Genomic DNA, 18939 nt, shown 5'->3' with positions numbered 1-18939 from the left:
TTCTAATGATACATCTTCGTGTCGAGCCCCCCATTGATTCGGGCCTCGTCTTTGTGCATTGAGTCATGAGAGGAGCCACGGTCTCTCAAGACGAGGACACAGCCGAAGGAGGTCCTTTGTGCTCTTGTATGAAAAGATCCATGTTACTCGCAAGGGCTGCGTGACGAGCGGTGCGTGGATTTCACGTTTGGATTATTTTAGGTTTGTCCCAATTAACGTTCAACTGCGAATGGGTTGGGGTTTTATTTTTCCCCCTTTGTCAATGTTCTTTCTCTGTATTTATTCTGGGGAAATTCTGTGTCAGCAAAATGGATAAAAATGTTTAAAACATAACTTCAAACTCAGAGGTGTTCTGGTCATTTTATAGACTGTATATAAAATATATATATATATAATATATTTCATATATTATATATAATATATTTCATATATATATATATATTGCGCGTCGTCCCGCACGCGGTCTGTCCTTCCGTCTGTCCCTTTTCAAAACGTACCTACTTCACCGCGCCGCCACTGCGCCGCTCAGGCAGTGGCTCACTACGATCGCGCGGGCATCTTAGCGAAAAAATGTTGTCTACCCACAAGCATTGCAATGAAATTGTTAGTTATTTAGTAGAGCTAAACATCTCTTTATTTTCGCGATAAGCAATGAAGATGAACAAAAAGTTGAACCAAGCAACAACACTTTTGTGGTTCGAAGGCCCACCTTACCAGCCTTCCGCAGGAACTAGCTGATGAGCCGCCCAGAGGGCGGCGAACCAGCTAGTATATATATATATATATATATATATATAAAAATTTGACTTTAGTCCGATGCTGCCTATATGGCTAGCGAGTTACGATGACAAATGTAGACATTTGGTATTTTACCAAATCACCGCTTCTTCCATGTCATTTTTTTCTTCCACATACTGAGAAATATATGTCAAATATTTTTCGGTCCTGCATTTTCATCAATTAAAATGGATTTTAAGTCAGTGTTTGTTTGGGTTTTTTTTTTTTGCTTAGGCCACACTAACCCCAATTCCAAAGAAGTTGGAAATCAATTTCAACCCATATTTATTTTAGATTTTTCATATTAGAGATCGAATACACACCGATAGATATTCAATGTTCAAACTCACGAACACTGTTTTTTTTTTTTGCATGGGATTTTGACCTTTAAAAGTAGCAGCACCAAGGTACTGAATATAGTGCATATATATATATAATATAGTGCTGGAGCCTATCCCAGCAGTCTTCGGGCAGTAGGCGGGGGACACCCTGAATCAGTTGCCAGCCAATCGCAGGGCACACATAGACGAACAACCATCCACGCTCACACTCACACCTAGGGACAATTTAGAGTGTTCAATCAGCCTGCCACGCATGTTTTTGGAATGTGGGAGGAAACCGGAGCACCCGGAGAAAACCCACGCAGGCCCGGGGAGAACATGCAAACTCCACACAGGGAGGCCGGAGCTGGAATCGAACCCGGTACCTCTGCACGGTGAAGCCGACGTGCTAACCACTGGACTACCGGGCCGCCCTATATATATATATTAATCGATCATTACTTTGACATGCGATCCAAATATTAGCTAACCCTTTTTTAAGTCACTCAATGGTATATTTGATCGGACATTTTAAGAAGACGTCCCGTAGAAAGCAGACATGAAAATCTATTTTTAAGATGAGTATGATTTCAACCACTAATTCATGCAAAATTCTTTGCCAGCTCATTTTCTGTGCCAACTTATTTTGAAAAGACATCAATAAAAGTTCTTCTTGGCATAAGAAATGTTCCGTTATACGGGCGGGGAAGGAAAAAAAGAGGAAGAAGTGGCGGGGAGGTGGGAGGGGGGGATGTTCGCTCAAGTGAGGTTGACCTTGTCTGCCAAAATCTATTCACCATTCCGGCGCCAAATCAATAAGCTATTAAATTCTCCGCTACCTTAGATAAAACTTTTTGACAGGACTCAGGGGTGATGTTTTCGCAACAAGCTTGTTGCCGCACCTGCCAAATTGAAATGATAATTACTTGCACGTGTTGATGGATTTGCTCAGGCAACCGGCCAAGTGACAGACAACAACAACAAAAAAATTCCTTTTTAACATTTGTTTTTATTATTTATGAAGATCCTTCACCGACATACAACACGGACAGAAATCAGTAGTCAAGTTATAAAGAAAGATGTCAATCCGATACACTTTGAATCACTGGAAATGATTGAAGTGGTTTGGGAAAGTGTGTCAAGACTCCAGGGGGGAAAGCTTGGGAGTTTGCTAGTCCCGCCATACAACTTGTAGCTCGGATGTAGTCGCACAAGTGGCACAAGTTCCAAATAAAGTTTCGTTGAGCCAAGATGGCCCCCAAAAAAATCGTACACCATCTCATCACCTTCAAAAGGAGGCACTTGTAAAAGGCGTCTCCCCTCGTAATTAAGAAAGCTCAATACTGTCAGTTGTGAGCAGTAGGGAGACAAATGTGTTCTTTTGATTCATCTATAATCAGGGCAACCGGCATCTTGCCAACATGAGGGAGTATAACATGTTTCGCTCCACCAAAAAAACGGCAAAGGAGCTGTGGGAATTGTAAGGCAGGAAATAAAAAGGGACGGAAAAAGGAAGGGAAGAGATGAGCACGGTATTAATAATGTATAAAGAGGAAAGGCACCCGGGTGGCTGATGCAGCAGCTGTCTGGTTTTGGAGAGGCTAGGCGCCGGTGCGCGTTAAACATCAATCAGTCCTCTCGGCAATGATGTAGTGTCACGCCAGGAAAGAAAGGGGGAATCGAGAAACGAAAAAAAAAGGCCCATTATATCAGAGGATCCGTTCGGGACAGCCACCGAGGCTTACTGGCTTATCGCCCAACTTATCGCCCGACTGCGAACGGCCACAGAAAGAGCCGTCAGTCAAGGGCGCCGCGGCAGCCGGGAAGCTAATGGATGTTTCCACCGGGAGGGCAATTTGGTGAATAGAAAGTTGGGAGACGGTATTATGTGGGGATTGTTATCCACGATATGACGGTCAGGGGGTGTAATGTGCGCTGACAGCGGAGATGTAACAAAGTCCTCTCTCAGCAGCACCAGTCGCCACCAATCAGATGTCCCCTATCCCACGTTTTAATCTCTGGCAGGCCCGGCGGTTTGGACGCAAAAATAGACAAAATATGCTGAGCAGAACATCCGCTAAAAGTGATTAAATTCTTATTCAAGGACATGCTTCGATGCACACTTAGGCTGGGGTATACGCTACACCGTCCAAGTCACACAATTCCCATTTTTACTCCCAAGCGTTTTCACTTTCAAATCTTCCGATTCCATTGCCGCACTGAAATGATATCGCAAATCTGGCGACGTCCGTTTAGCTCATATAGGTGGTTCAAATTTGGGTCCAATCGGATTAAAGTCTCGAAAATGGGCAAAATGGCCGACTCAAGCCAAAGTCTGATTCCGAAATGGTGGAGTACCTGACACTCAGGACTTTTGGTCAAACTTTCATGCATTAGCTGAGTGAGCAAAGGCCATGCTGTACCCACAAGCAAGGAGGGAAGACTAAAAAATTTCCCAGCCTATTGTCTTCCATGTGGCAAGATCAACCGCCTCTCTGATTGTGGCTCATTTGGGGGAATTCTTCAGTAAGATTTTTCTCTGAAACCTAACCTGAAGCTATTAGCATATTTTGAAGGATAGCTTTGAACAGTCGCCTCATCCATGTACAGCTTGCCAGATTTTCTCCATGACAAAATCCCGAATGTCGACAAACCGTGTTGTACAGTCTTTCGGGGGAAAAAAAACTGCCAGTTGTTTTTAAGAATATTTTAGCTTTTTTTGGGGGTTTGTTTTTAAGGCTTGGTCCTTAAAAACAAACCAAAGGCTTGGTCCTTAAAAACAAACCAAAAAAATGCTTAATCTTTGGTTTCATTCAATTTAAGGCTGCTGTCGTAAACAGAGTTTCAAAATTTCTAGGTTCAGTTACAATTTAAACTATTAATGGAAGCAATTACTAACATTTTCGGGAGGGTTGGTCATTTACTGGCGGTTTAGCTCTTTTCATCAGGCTCGAGTGCCTCTCCTATCCAGGGATTTGTTTATGTGAAAACACATGAACGCTGTTAGTAATAAGAAGCCGGCCATGAGACCTGCAAGGTACATCCAACCTACATTGTGCAAAGAAGCGCGTTTCCATGCAAACCATCGTCATAACTTAAAACTTCCAATTTAAATAGAAACCCCCCCCCCAAAAACATTAACAAACATCTCAGTGTAAAAAAACAAGCAACTGTGCTCACACAACAGTTGTGTTGCCCTCCATTTTTCAAGTTTCCTTTTTTCGATGCGGCTTTCTGAAAGGCTTGGCGACCTCTCCGCGGCGGCCGTCTCAGAAGATGTGTTTGAGGTGCTTCATGCCGTACGTTTTGAAAAACACAAGCAGGATGAGGGTCCAGAGGCCAAGGATGAAGCCATCGGGAGGGTGCCAGTCTTTCTGTTTGGGCTTCTACAAAGTGGCGGTGAGGTGAGGCGACACGGGAATGGAGGAGGACGAGAAGGGAGAACGCAGTTTAGTAATAGTGAGCATATTTCTCCCGTTGAGGCGACCGCTGATTGCGCCGTCCTTCACAAAGGCAGGCAGGCAAAAGCAGGAAAACACGCACGCACGCACGCGCGCACGCACGCACGCATCATCAGTACCCCTCCCTCGTCTCGTGTTTGTGCCGTTCGGTGGCACATCATCATTTTGTGTATGATTATACTTTTAAATCTTCTCCTCGTATTAAAACGCGCATCACAAGGAGCACATTTATATGCTAATGTGACAGCAATATTCCGCACCCCGATGAGTTAACGTCTTTTTAAAAAAATCTTTTAAAGGAGGATTGGGAGAAAGAGAAAAATGGGGGGGACAAAGCTATACATACACAGCCAGGAAGCACTTAAGAAATTTCTGGTGTTCCTCTGCACACAAGCTGACATTATCCAGTCAGAAGGTGGATAATGCCCCCCCCTCCCCCCAACCATCCACAGACTCCAAGACTTGGCAAGACAAGCACTGGGGATAGAACACCGTGCGTGGTTGGGTACACCTGAACAGGAAGTGCGGTGTCTGTCTGGCTCAATGAGGGAGAAATGAAGGACGGCGACGTTTGCGGAGCAGTAAACATCGACACCGCAAATGGCCAAGCTGACAGCGGGGAGACCAACTTGCAGAGGACCGACAGCAAAGTTAACTTTGAAGCTATCAGAGGGCTTCGTTCACACGTGTCTCATTCGGTTCGTTTCGAACGATTACCGGTGCGATTGCTCCGAGTCGTGATTCACAACATGACGAAAGAGAGCAAATGGCTCGGTCCTCGACACCGTGCGATAATTAAGGGAGGACGGCATTATTGGTTAGGGAAGGAGAAATCTCAGTGCTTACATATGCAATAAGCTCATCTTCACAGCAAGTTACGTGACAATGCTACCAATTACCACTGTCAAAAGATACAAGGCCTCAGTAAATCTCGCCTATGTTGGACTGAAAATACATTTTAATTGCCCAATCAAGAGGAATCAATGGGGCTTCTCTCCAGACACTGAATGCAAATGGCTTCTAGTTTTTGAGGGGATAGGGCGGGGGGGGGGGGGGGGGGTCCTCAGGGCATGTTCGAGCATCAGCTTGCCAGTTTTAAGGCGAGAAAATAGTTGAATTTATGTGTTGGGGGAGAACCAATAAAATGACCGATCAATCATTTCAGTTTTTTTAAAATTATTTTGTGGGCTAGGCTAAAGCTTAAGTGACCTGAGTGAGGACAACAGAAAATGGATGGATGGATATTTCAGCAGCGTGCTCGTGTTCCAACTGCATCATGTTACAGTGGTTTAAAAATAATCACTTTTTTTGAGTTGGTTAACTCAAAAGTTCAAGTTCTATGAACTTCAATGTTCTGAGTATATCCAACTTATATTTTTTGATACGGTTACTCAAAAGATTTGAGTTGCAACAACTCAAAAAGTTCGAGTTCTCTGAACTAGGAATGCGGCCTTTTGGCTTAATAAAACCCAACGGATGTGAAGCCGGTGTATGGGAGAAGTACCGTGGGCAGAGGACATATACCTGAGGAATACCGCGGCTGACTCTCTCGCTGACATTGCCCATTACTGTTTGACAAAAGCGTGGACATTTCAAGTTTCATCTTGCACAATTATCACAATCATCAATGAGTGCTAAGCTTCTCATAGCTTGATGCCAAAGTGATAGATCGCTTCGATATCCAACGATGGTGTATCGATAATGTATCGAGATAACAATCAGATGCAATGCAACACTTCAAGTCAACATCTTGGACGGGTTTTAGGAAGGTCTTCGCTACAAACTTAGGTTTAAATGAACAACCGGGCTTATGGATGTGACGCAAGCGTATGATCACAGGACAGTGGGACTTGGACAGTTCCCTGAGGAACACCGCAATTCTCTGTATATTAAAAGTGACTTCTTGAGCGTCACTAGCAAATGAGCCGGCCCCCAGCTATGATAATAATTTACTGGATTAGAATTTGGGTACGTGTCATGTCTTCACGACAAGTAAGCTTTGCTGCGCTCTCGACGCCACAGATAGCAAACCCGTCTATGTTGACGAGACCAGATTTGAGAGCGTGCGAACATCAGGAGCGGTTGACCTGTGAGCCTCCAGTGTGGGAGGACATGCGCATGGGAGATGTCGCGCCAGTGACCCAAACCCAAATCAGCAGCGGCGCTGTTAGCAGGAACGAGAGGAACATACGGCCTCAGCCCAGCGAAATGAGCAAGTAGTGAGCACGATGTGAAAATAAAAAAACATTCCCACTCTTACTTTTGTACTTTTTCAGGCTTTTTCTGTACTGCTGTTTCGCTTCTCTCAATCTGAGCGCATTGCTGTCACGTTGTCGTTTTGCTTCTTTCTCGGGATTTTTGTGACATTGCTCATTCTCTACCACGTGTGCTTTTTCAGGCTTCTGCGAAGCGCGCTGCCGTCATGCTTTGTTACACTGTCACCCTGCGGCTTTTTTTTTCAGACTTGTGCATGACAGTGTCACAAGATTGTATGCCTTTTAGAGTGTCCTGTGACAAGAAAGTTGGGTGATATTTTATACATACATGGAGAGAAAGAAAGAATGGTGATGCATGACAGATTATTTTAAAGGACATTAATAGAAGGGCAAGTCACCCGCCAACAAGGCTTCATGCCTTGTCATTTATGAAAATGTACACTTTTACAAGAGAAACACATTTTTTCGACAAGCAATTTATTTATTCATTCATTCATTCATTCATTCATCTTCCGTACCGCTTGATCCTCACTAGGGTCGCGGGGGGTGCTGGAGCCCATCCCAGCCGTCTCCGGGCAGTAGGCGGGGGACACCCTGAATCGGTTGCCAGCCAATCGCAGGGCACACATAGACGAACAACCATCCACGCTCACACTCACACCTAGGGACAATTTAGAGTGTTCAATCAGCCTGCCATGCATATTTTTGGAATGTGGGAGGAAACCGGAGCACCCGGAGAAAACCCACGCAGGCCCGGGGAGAACATGCAAACTCCACACAGGGAGGCCGGAGCTGGAATCGAACCCGGTACCTCTGCACTGTGAAGCCGACGTGCTAACCACTGGACTACCGGGCCGCCCTATTATTATTATTATTATTATAAAGAATAAAGAAATTGAACAACAAAAATGATTCAGCAGACTGATGATGAACGAGTGAAGCCTAGGAGGAAGGCTGCCCGTTTGGTGACCTTCACTGATTGAACCATTCATTGAAGCGGCCTACCTCCATTAAACAGACTTTGTGTTGCATATTCAATCCGCTGGTCAAAATCAATTAATGGCAAAGACATCAGATTGATTGGAGATAATTAACATGAGATGCTGACGGTCATCTGAAGCACCTTGAACACGAACGCTCCCAAGGTTGAAAGTGGCTGCAATTTATGTTACGGAGCGGTTGCATTGCGCTCAAACACCTTGACGTGCTCGCCATCAGCAATAGGCCTGCAACGGCGCGTGTATTCGGACTTGGATTTTTCTGGACAGGTTTTCAGAACAGCACATCCGTGCTGCACCTTACGTTTCTTTTACTGTAGCGAATGTGAACCTTACCTTGGCCGCGGTAGATACCCAAATATGAGAATGCCTCATACTCATACAAAACGTATTTATTTGTCGTTTTCCACTCCATCATACATTCTGTCCGAGTAGAGGCACATTGTAAGTGCTAATCTGGGTGGGTTGGCGAAGGACTCTGATCCACGCAGCCCACGTCCACTTTGAAAAGAGCGTGAGTGATCCCAGTGCGACCGCAATTCATTTTCACCGTTTGCATTTTCATTGCCCTCAATTCTGTGGAGGCGTATCGTCGAGCCGCCGTAAGCATAAATAACGATTCCGAAGCTGACGAACGGCATGTCAAATTATGAAATAAAGTAAAATACACAAGAGAATAGCGAATGAGAGTTCTTTCCAGCAATCGTAAAATCGAGTCAATAGGGAGGGACAAGTGGGCTTGGAAGCGAGGGGGGGGGGTCTCATCCTGCCACCAGTGACAGTACATTAATCAAGTCTTCACATCCACATTTTTTTTAAGCATATTGGTCATTCTGACGACTGCCCTATTTACAAGTCGGCGCATGCTCCCGTAGCGAAGAGGCAAATGCTTTGCTGAGCGCCGAGAAGACAATCAATGATTGGATTTGGGTTTTGTCGCCACCGGCGGCAGACCCTCTTGGGCATATTCAAGACATTAAATCGGTGCCAAGCTGACTGGCATCCGACTTCATTGCTAGAATGCATCCGAGTTTCAAGTACAAAGAGGTCTCGTCGAGGGACTCGCGCGGCGCCACGACAAATCTAAGGGGGAGGCGAGACGTCAATAAGCTGCGGGGGGGGGCGTCGGGTCAGATGAGCCCGAGTGCAGATGGTCGGATATGAGGCCACGGGGAGATTACTCGTGCGGTGAAGCACCAACAGGAGTGCAAGAATATAATCCAACATCTGTGGCAGGGATCACTGGGGCCACGCAATCTATAATACGTCTATGCATTTACCGGCATGACAAAGACTGGGAAATGAATCAAAGGGCCAGTAAAATGTGACGCAAACGAGCAAATATGACAGACTGACTGCCCCGAAGAAACCCGGGGACCTTGAAAAGTATTGACTTTTTTGCAAAGGGACACCATTCAAAGTGTCCGCGGGGATGTGCTTATCCTCGACAGTAGCACTTTACATAATCAATTCTGAACGGAAATTGCAGATACTCTTACTGAAAGACAGATGTTTATCACGAGGAGGGGGAAAAAAAGGGACACGTGCATTGGCTTGCAAAAGAACTCGCCCGCCCCTTTAAACCTTTTGACATTTTGCCACATTTCAGGCTTCAAAGGTGTAAAATTTGATTCCCCCCCCCCCTCCCCCGCCTTTTTTTGGGTGACTTTTAAGGAAATTGTAAATTATTACATAAAAATACGCTGGCGACAACTGTGAAAAGCACACACTGTCTGCGCACATTCGCCAGTCGCAATCGAGCACGTCTATTGTGCCGGATTTCAAGGTTGCCCCCTTTGCACCGAGGAGAACCGGGACTCGCGTTGCAGTTGCCACTGTAGCCATGGAAACGGCACAAAGACAACTTTCTGAGAAATCTCCAAATGAAGTATGGACGTAGGCGGAGTGACATGAAGACGAGGTCGGAATGATTTGGGTCCTAATAGGTGTCTGTGTGTGTGTGTGTGTGTGTGTGTGTGTGTGTGTGTGTGTGTTGTACAGCGGGGCTGTTTGTGTGTCTCTTACCTGATGAATGATTTCAGACACTGGCAGCTGATCCGCGTACGAGCGTGACTCGTTTTGCAGCTCCCCGCTTTCGGAACTAGAGGGGGGGGGGGGGGGGGGGACAAACAATTTTTTTTTTTTTTTTAAAGGCATACTTTTTTTCATATTTCATAAAACAATAAACTAATATGGCGGCCCGGTAGTCCAGTGGTTAGCACGTGGGCTTCACAGTGCAGAGGTACCGGGTTCGATTCCAGCTCCGGCCTCCCTGTGTGGAGTTTGCATGGTCTCCCCGGGCCTGCGTGGGTTTTCTACGGGTGCTCCGGTTTCCTCCCACATTCCAAAAATATGCGTGGCAGGCTGATTGAACACTCTAAATTGTCCCTAGGTGTGAGTGTGAGTGCGAATGGTTGTTCGTCTATGTGAGCCCTGCGATTGGCTGGCAACTGATTCAGGGTGTGCCCCGCCTACTGCCCAGAGACTGCTGGGATAGGCTCCAGCACCCCCCGCGACCCTAGTGAGGATCAAGCGGTTCGGAAAATGGATGGATGGATAAACTAATATTTGTGTGATGACAGGGGATATGGACTTGTACGTTTTACAAAGGATCGTGAGAGCATGTCCACAAGCAGCGTTTTGCGAGCACAAATCCAATCTGGAATGACAATGATTTCATACGGTGTAACGATCGGTGGTGCCGTGTCTGTGTGTGAAACCAGGCTGTTGCGCTTTTCCGGCTGATGCTGCACTATCCTGCCTTTGCTGGGTTCCGTGTAAAAGGCAAAAGCAGGCTGACACTTCTGTGATAGCTCTAAAAGCATTTGTGCGCACAAGCCTGGCGAGAATCCATTAAATTCGTTACAATGGAAGTACTTTATTGAACAATCTGATTTAATCGTGTTTCTTTTCTTGCAGGTACCCTTCAAATTGAATTGGCATCAATTCTTCACAACAACAATAACACTCTCAAAAAGCAGTATGGCTGCATACTAATGGTTGACAATTTCAACGTGGAGTTCTTCGATGGACAAAGTAGATTAAAAAAATAATCATCGGGTGACAATTTATGAGCTCAAACAAGGAATATAGCATCAGATAATAGAAGCGATGTTGCAGGGATCTTTTTAATTTATTTTCTGGTTGTTTTTCCAAGTTATATTTAAAGGTGAGTTTTGCTAGATGAGTACATATCAAGTCTTGAAATCAATGAATAATCGTAATTTCAATCAATCAAAATAATCACGACAGAGTTTTTGTGTGAATATTCGTTATTTGCAGGAACATCACTCCCAGAAGGTGATGTCATTTTCTATTAGCGTGTTTTTTTCCCGACTGCTAGCATTAGCACTGCTGAGGTTTCTAAAACAAAGTAGCTTGTATTTAAATATACGTCGTGTGCGATTGTTTATGTTGTGTACTACTATCAGTCAAATGCAGAAGTCAAATGTGTGTGTGTATGTGTGTGCTCTTGACAAATAAGGATGATACCGAAAACGACAGACAGAAATAAATGGCCCCAGGTCCACAACACGTTGAGGCAATTCAATTGAGAGCACTTTCCACTTTATTATGGATGTATCTCAAATGGGCGTAGCCTTGCTGTCTGCAGCTGCCATCTTCAGGTCAAACTAACTCCCTTTTTAATGTAAACTCCACTCCAAAAATTTGGGCTGACTGAGTCACTAATCAAATCAATCAATCCACGAATCACTTGGAAAATGAACTCGGCGATCATGATGGCGAAACCCTCATTCGCTCAAGTTTTTTGGTCAACAGGATGTGACTAACGCCGCACAAGGTCATTATATTATTCGGGCTAGAGTAGAAAAAGAAGGAATGGCATGTTTTATTAATGGGTCCTCTCAATCAAGTGCAATTCACTTAATGGAAGAGCAGCTTGCGGCGAGCCAAAATGGCCTCTTGAAGAGGGCTGCAATGAGAGACGAGGAGTGAAGAGTAGCCCCCAAAGTATCGATTAATGCAGTGCAATTTTTTATAAGATCCCGTTGACACGTCTCATTAAATAAAAATGTGGAACATTGAATACACCACGCACCCATCAGATATTCGCCAAACAAGGGGAGCACGGGATTATTCAACTTTAACCCCCTGCTACATCCATTAGTTGTAAACAGACAATGCAGGAGGGGGGGGGGGGTTCTTCCTTGAAAAGTAGTACCGTAATTTTAGTAATGTGAGGATTCAGCAAGACAGCGAGGCTGCAGTTTAATTGAACAGACTTCCCACTCTCAAATTATGGTGCACCACCCTAAGGATGCATGTGATAACTTATTCAAGTGCACATATCATTTAATTGGCTCAGACTCACTCTCCCACCCATCGTCCACTGGTGGGAAACACATAGCGTATTTCAAAACTGTGGTGCACTTTTCGGGGGGGGGGGGGGCTGCATAAGCCAACTACAGTGTTTAACTTTGTGTTCCATTTAATTGGCCAGGAAGACTTTTCAACCCAGTGGTTTAATTCGGGGATTTGTAAATTGAGGAGACGCCCTCAAGGGGGGTGCGGGGAGATAAAGTACCATTCAATTGGCATAGACCAGGGGTGTCCAAACTTTTTGCCAAGGGGGCCAGATTTTATGTGGTAAAATGTCAGGGGGCCGACCTTGGCTGACATTCTTTAGATTGAACAACAATATTGTTCAACAAATTTTAGTAAGCCAGTCTGTTTCACATTTCCATTTTGATTTTAATTTCAACAATCTTAAGAATTTCTTTTGGTTCATTTGAAACGGGTATATCACATGCAACTGCTTATTCACTTGACTTTTTCTTAAACAGAAGTCTGAGTGCAAATTGGCTGATTTGAAACATAAAATGTATCACCATGACTTTTCAATAGTCACAAAACCTTTGACTCGAACAACAGGGAAATGAACAAGCAATACACATATCCACAACTGCAAGGATCATTTGCAATATGACATATCAGTCAATATAAACACGGAGTGATGTCTTGTTAACTGTGAGTGATGCCCTCTAGTGTCTAAATGCTATTACTCATTTAGTGAATGCTATTACTCATTTAGCCACTAGAGGGAAGCAGTACTCTATGAAACATCACTCACCAATCTACGAGACCTCAGTCAATGCAACACGTGTTCCATTGCGCCCGACCTGCGGGACAGATGGCACTGATTTTATGACAGGGGCCGAGGGCCGGATGAAATTCGACCGCGGGCCGGATTTGGCCCGCGGGCCGGACTTTGGACATGCCTGGCATAGACTGACTCATCCTTGCACCCGCTGATAGTCCATCCTCCAAAGGGTGCATTGAAATTGAAAATACTACATGTTTATTTATTTTAAAAAAAGGTCTATTTAGACTGGACAAACACTAAACGGGTTGTGTGTGCCTTGTGCAAAGGGGAGGGGACGCCATCTCTATGGCAACACACGGAGCTCCCCGTTTTCATTTGTGTTATCTGACTTCCCCAGTGGCGCTCCAGCAGTGAAGGAACAGTTTGGTTCTGTTTATTTATTTATTTACAGAAAGAAGGAAGACTCTGGAAAGCGGTGGCAGCAAATGAATTGACCTATTTTAAGTCTTTTTCTTTTTTGTACCCGCAACCCAGACAAAGAAAAAACAATTCCCAAGGGTAATTGTCATGAGGCAAGCGTGCCTCGCTGCCAACGTGACTTTCATTATTACTTCAATATGCAAGATTGTTTCTCATTAGTGATATGTCTAAAAATACCCCAACAACTCAACCAGCCCTTTAAAAAATAAAATAGACTAAAACAATAAAAAAGTGCACTGCATGATGATTGCTGGGGTGCAGTCAACAGTAGTGACTAAATTAATTTGTCTATTGTTTGGGTTTTTAATTAAAAGACTATTGAAGTAATTTAGTGCTGAAATTCATTTGTGTCTCAACGAGTAAGCATTTGCAACCAGGGCAAATGTTTGTGCTTGTGTGTCTATTCACGTACTATCCTTATTTATTTTTATTTTTGGTGACTTCCCTTGATTCAAAAGTAGCTTTATTGATTCTAAGCTTCATCTTTTATTTTATTTTTTACTTATTTTAACAAAAAAAGAAGCAAGCAGGCAATCAAGAGGGGCTGAGAAGAAAAAATAAAAGAAGGAATTGAAAATATAAAGCATCTGCGAGGTTGAACTGCGAATAAAACTTGTTGTACCAGTACAAGAATTGTAACATCTCTCTCTGGGATCAAATTGGGGCAACTCGATAAAGCTGCGCGAGTGTTTCTGCTCTGCATTATTGATCTGCTTGTTACTAATCAATAATAAAGTAATATGGGAAGTTGTGTGTTGCCATGGGGAACCGAAACGGCCAATGACTAACATGGGAATGGCAAGCGCATCTAATTACTAATAAGAGGCAGTAAATATGATGACTGTTTTGCCTTCAATCCTCTACCGAGTTCTATTCTCGTGTAGTTGAGTGAAGTAGACGTATTGTGCCATCTTGTGGTAAAATGGGATGAGAAATTAAATTAACCGAGAGAGACCTGAACAATCAGAAGGATATTGAAGAGTCTCTACCACCATCTAGTGGTTGGTGGCTTGTTACTACAGCCTAATTTTTTTTTTGTGCAACTTCCTGTACACAAAGTTTTGAAACCATTTTGGGTTGGGTTGGGTTGTTTATTGAACATAAAACATATACAGTAATTTTGAATGGTTTCAAAACTTTTAGATAAGCGTGATTTGCTCATGTGCGCATGCATAGCCTCTTCAAATCGGAATTAGATCTGGTGTTTTGGTTCGCAAAAGGAGTTCAAGTGGGCTCGGCAATTAACTCCATGTTGAGATTGCAATAACGGCCACTGCGTATTGCAAGGACATGCAGTACGATTCATATGCGATTCGTGTGGGAGGTTTTTTTAAATCCAACTTTGACGAATCAGATGCAATGCGTATTCCATCTGGGGGCATTACTAACACGACATAACTTAGAATTGCAAGTTATTACAATTAAATTAGCCAAGCTAGCTGTGCATGGACAACAGCGTCTATTTATTTTGTACTTCCTGAGGGGGGAGTATTTATTTGTCGTTGGAACTAGGGAGTGTTTGGCTTACTTGTCTTCCATCGGGGTTATGGGCTCGGTCAAGTTGATGGTTTCCATGGTGATCTCCACCTTGCGGACGCTACCAAAGAAATCGGTGATGAGGACGTTTCCCGGGTCGCGCTGGAACAGGTCGGTGCGGCGGCCCGGAGTGGACACGCACTGGCTCTTGGGGCAAACTTTGAACTGCGGGGATACAAAGAAGTTACAGTTGTCTGTCATACTGTTTTTCAGAATTGGGAGAGAGAACCCAGAATGCACTGCTGCAGGTCTGACAAATCGGTCACATTGATCTCAGAAAGGCACCGGAACAAAAGTAATGGGGAAAAGTAATTAGTTTGAGGTCACAAATGGAAGGTTGAGACTATTTCCTCAGGCCATTGAATATTTGCTGGAATTGAGGAGAGGGAGGAAGAAATGCGGGCGCCGCCAAGCTAGACCCACGAGTCCGATCGGCATGCAGCCAACATTTTCGAACCATGTCAAAAGTCACAGCCCTTGATCGTATTATATTTTCTGTTTCATGTGCAGCCAGCCAATCCTGCGTGAGACTTTCATCCGGCGATTTTTTTAAGTCCACAGAGATTTTAGCAGATAAAAGAGGAAGGCAGCCCTTGTAGAACTCTTCAACGCTGGCAAACACTTCAAGGAGACGTCTGCTTTTCACAAATTAAAATTATCCAGGTGTATTGATGTGCGACACGCTTCAGTCAATATGCCCCCCAGAATCGAGAATAACAGCGTTCTTTTCACTCTATTTTTGTCACCATATTGTCTCATGATGAAGAAGCAGAAGAAGGGAAATGAGCTCACCAGATCATTCATATTGGTTTTGCTGGCAGGGTGGATGTCTTCAAGGAAGTCCAGCATGTAGAAAGTGTAACGATCCATCAGATGGACTCCAATGGCCAAATCTGGTTGGTGCTGCAAGACGGTACATCTTCGGACTTTCACAATCGCGCGGATAATCATGTCAATGTTTAATGTACACATATTCATGCAAGCAGGAAACCCACCGACAAAGAGTCTTCTCCGATTTGACTACTGGCCAGAGCCATGATGTTTGGCGAGTACAACCTCTCGTACATGGAGGCTCCCTGACAGGTGTCGATGATGAAAAGCAGCTCGTTGTACCTGTCAACACACGGAAAGCGAGTCAAAGGAGTAATCCTCAAGTGGGAGAGAACATTTCACACGCGCGCACACAGCCTTAAAACCGTCTTTCATAGAGCTGTTGCTATGGCAACTAAGAAAAGGCTGGCTCCTGTCCCCCCCCGACACTCCCTTCATAAATAACATTTTCTCAAATAGTGGGAGCAAAACCAACAGTCTTCATCCAAACAAACGCCTCCATCAAGTGGACGTTTCTCTTGCCGCAGTAACGTGCCGATGGATTCTTCTAAGATAAACTTGTCAAGTGGACTCTGACATAATTGCAAGGAACTTTTAGTTAACATGAGTGTGGTGGAGGATTTTTTTTTTTAAGCAGATGCCATCTGCAGTCTCGTAAATAGTGGCATTGGTGAATTTCTAGTAGAAAGTGCAATATTTGTTCAAAAGACACGATGCCTTGCTACACAACACAGCAAAACCCACCAAGACGTGTAAATAGACAGTGTGCGTGTTGTGAATGTGCAATAATTAGGGTTCCACGATCACATGATTGCTCCGGAATATTCTGCGCAGATACTCGTGTTGCATTTCTTGGGATCTCACACATTGCTTCGATTATTTACCAGGACATTATTTACCTTCTTTTTTGCCACATCTGTTCAAATGCGTCCGCCAACTCAATATTGCTGATCTCCTCAAAGTCCTGGAACTTTAAGAAGCCATTTCCACCATGTCCTTTACAACACACATGGATACATTTTTAAACAATGTATTAAATGTGTTCATATTAAAGAACTACTGCTCCAGCAGAAAAACACGAATTTAAAAATAATAAACTACGTTGGGCCATTATGGGTCTTTAAGGCGCCTTCAACAGGTGAGTAGTTTATATTGTTTTATTTTACTGCACTTAACTTGTTTTGACACCTGTGTGAAAGTAAAGACTGTTAAAATGTAACCTCCAACAGGGCCTGTACAATTAATAAAGGCTTGATGTCAGTTTAACATTTATACTATTGTACCTGTCAGGTAAATGAGGATGTTGCTTCGATCATCAGACAGGAGACGCTTGGAGCGGGGCGTGCTTGGAGGAAGCCTCCCGGTCAGAACTCGCAAAAAATTCTCTACGCTCACCTAGAACATGAGAACAGCAAGATTACACAGGTTCACCATATGAATACCTAGATGTAAAGGTGACAGGACAGAATTTAGGTCTTTGTAACGCACTTCATAACCTCGGTAGTCCACCTCCACATCATCACCATAGACGTTCAGTTCCATGTTCTTGTGGCTGAACACGGTGGCTGGCTTCGGGTTCCTGTGGTTGCAAGCCATGTCGTCGGCCAGCATCAGCACGATCTGACTGGTAGACCAGACAAAAAGTCAAATAATCCATTGCTAATTGCTAACTGTAAGAATGCTAACGTGTAGCAAAATTGTGACCTGAGAATGACAAAATTATTTCAAATGGTTTCAAATGAAAATGAAATCACAAGGGCTAGGTTTCCAAAAACAGGTGAGTAGCGATTCTAGAGGTCAACAGGAAGTCTTTTGATCTTTTTTTTTTCGTTATCGTTTCAATTCAGGTCGCTGCTCGATCCCGTTTTCTGCTACCTTGGCGCCTATTGATGACCAAATTTGAAACCGGAAATGTTTTATTCGAAAGGAAAGTATTTACCTGTCAACAAAATTTGAAACCGGAAATGTTTGTTGTATTTACCTATCAGGGATACCAAGACGTTTGACGCTCCTGTACACGGACAGGGTGTTGGCCACATGACGATAGTTGAACCAGAATCTGGACGTGCACGCCTGTTAAAAGCACACATGTACAGAGAAGTGAGAAAGGAATGCATAAGAGCATTTCTACATTGTCAAAAAGTGTTCAAAGCAGCGCTCCATCACTGTGTGCACAGACCAGAATCGCCCAGTTGTTGGTGTGACTGCTGTTGAAGAACTGCCCCGCCGAGTTCTGGTTTCAAAAATGAGAAAAGACGCAGTAAATGAATCCGTTTTAAATAGTATGTCAGTTTAGAGAACTGAGCAGAAGATTTTTCTGTTAGCTATGGCAAGCTAACAGGAAAACGATCAAAACATGACAGCGAGCATGATGGCACAGGAGGCTAACCGGTGAAACGCGTCACCAAAATAATAAAAGAATCAAATAATCAGGATTTATCAGCACGTAGTGACGCTTACCGCGACATTGATGCCGTCCGTTGAGAAAAAGACGCTCAATAAAATTACTAGAGTAGGAATTTTCATGATGTATCCGTGAAAACTGCAAAACTAGGGAAGGCTAGGCGAAAAGCGTACTAGGTCATTCGAATGAGTACATCCGGTTGGGACGTGTCAAAATAAGAGCTACAACACGTTTTACCAGGTGTGACTATCACTTGTATGTAGTTTATGACACGACGACCGTTTGGTCTTGGCAATTAATACTGTATATGTAAAACGAATGTTTGGTGAGAACAAGGTCAAAGACTCTACCAGTTCAGTGGTGGTGGGGATTTAAAATAGAGTTCAAATCCGAGAATTTTTCATACTTTACACTTTTACTGAACACATTTGACCCAAAATATCTGTACTACCAATTAATGAAAGTCCCATGCATTCAGTCACAGATCCAGTACTGCAAAGCGCGCAAGAATGGCGACGCCAAGCGGCCCAATAATACTTGTACCTGACGTAATAAAATAAAGACTGTTTACAGTATGATCGCTACTATGAGGATTTCGTCTATCTTGAGGCTGGTCGGGGGGGGGGGGGGCGGTTACTCTAGGAATTGTTTTTATTTTAACAAATACAATTTTATTGTAACACCTACATTATTCATTATCAATCCAACTTTATTCTGGTAAAACTGAATCTTTTGTAAAATCCCTTTACTTTGGAGAAATTACTGTATTTCCTAAGAACACTTGACATTCTTGAAGTTTTCATTTTCTGTTTAAAAAAAAAAAGTGACGAATATGCCGGAGTTTAATATTT

The 18939-nt window shown here is 43.7% G+C and overlaps 2 protein-coding genes across 3 annotated transcripts in view; one reads left to right on the top strand and one right to left on the bottom strand.

The window, feature by feature from the left end:
* LOC127615951 (transcription factor BTF3 homolog 4-like) overlaps positions 1-18939 on the top strand; it is a 135699-nt gene that overhangs the window by 27777 nt on the left and 88983 nt on the right. The gene's annotated exons all lie outside the window — the stretch shown is intronic.
* Positions 2087-18306, bottom strand: pigk (phosphatidylinositol glycan anchor biosynthesis, class K). 2 transcript variants are annotated; one of them, XM_052087301.1, is made up of 11 exons: positions 18145-18306; positions 17864-17917; positions 17666-17757; positions 17173-17308; positions 16968-17079; positions 16584-16680; positions 15849-15966; positions 15646-15756; positions 14846-15018; positions 9798-9873; positions 2087-4483 (listed from the first exon to the last, which is right to left on the bottom strand). In XM_052087301.1, the coding sequence occupies exons 1-11, from the start codon at positions 18208-18210 to the stop codon at positions 4367-4369; spliced, it is 1152 nt and encodes a 383-aa protein (XP_051943261.1). In that variant the 5' UTR covers positions 18211-18306; the 3' UTR covers positions 2087-4366. The 2 variants fall into 2 exon arrangements, with proteins under 2 accessions (XP_051943261.1, XP_051943262.1); XM_052087302.1 differs by lacking the exon at positions 2087-4483 and adding an exon at positions 8147-9029.

Source organism: Hippocampus zosterae, chromosome 15 (assembly GCF_025434085.1).
Source record: "Hippocampus zosterae strain Florida chromosome 15, ASM2543408v3, whole genome shotgun sequence".
In the NCBI taxonomy this organism is placed as follows: Eukaryota; Metazoa; Chordata; class Actinopteri; order Syngnathiformes; family Syngnathidae; genus Hippocampus; species Hippocampus zosterae.
The sequence above is the reverse complement of the archived record's forward strand: the minus strand, read 5'-3'. Positions and strand labels throughout refer to the sequence as shown.

What these genes read in the sequence shown, in the direction of transcription:
- pigk (XM_052087301.1), bottom strand. Translation starts at nt 18,210, where the DNA reads ATGAAAATTCCTACTCTAGTAATTTTATTGAGCGTCTTTTTCTCAACG. An exon ending in CATCCTCATTTACCTGACAG is followed by an intron (nt 16,681 to 16,967) that starts GTACAATAGTAT and finishes TGTGTTGTAAAG; the next exon opens with GACATGGTGGAAATGGCTTC. An exon ending in CAGATGTGGCAAAAAAGAAG is followed by an intron (nt 15,967 to 16,583) that starts GTAAATAATGTC and finishes GTGTGTTGACAG; the next exon opens with GTACAACGAGCTGCTTTTCA.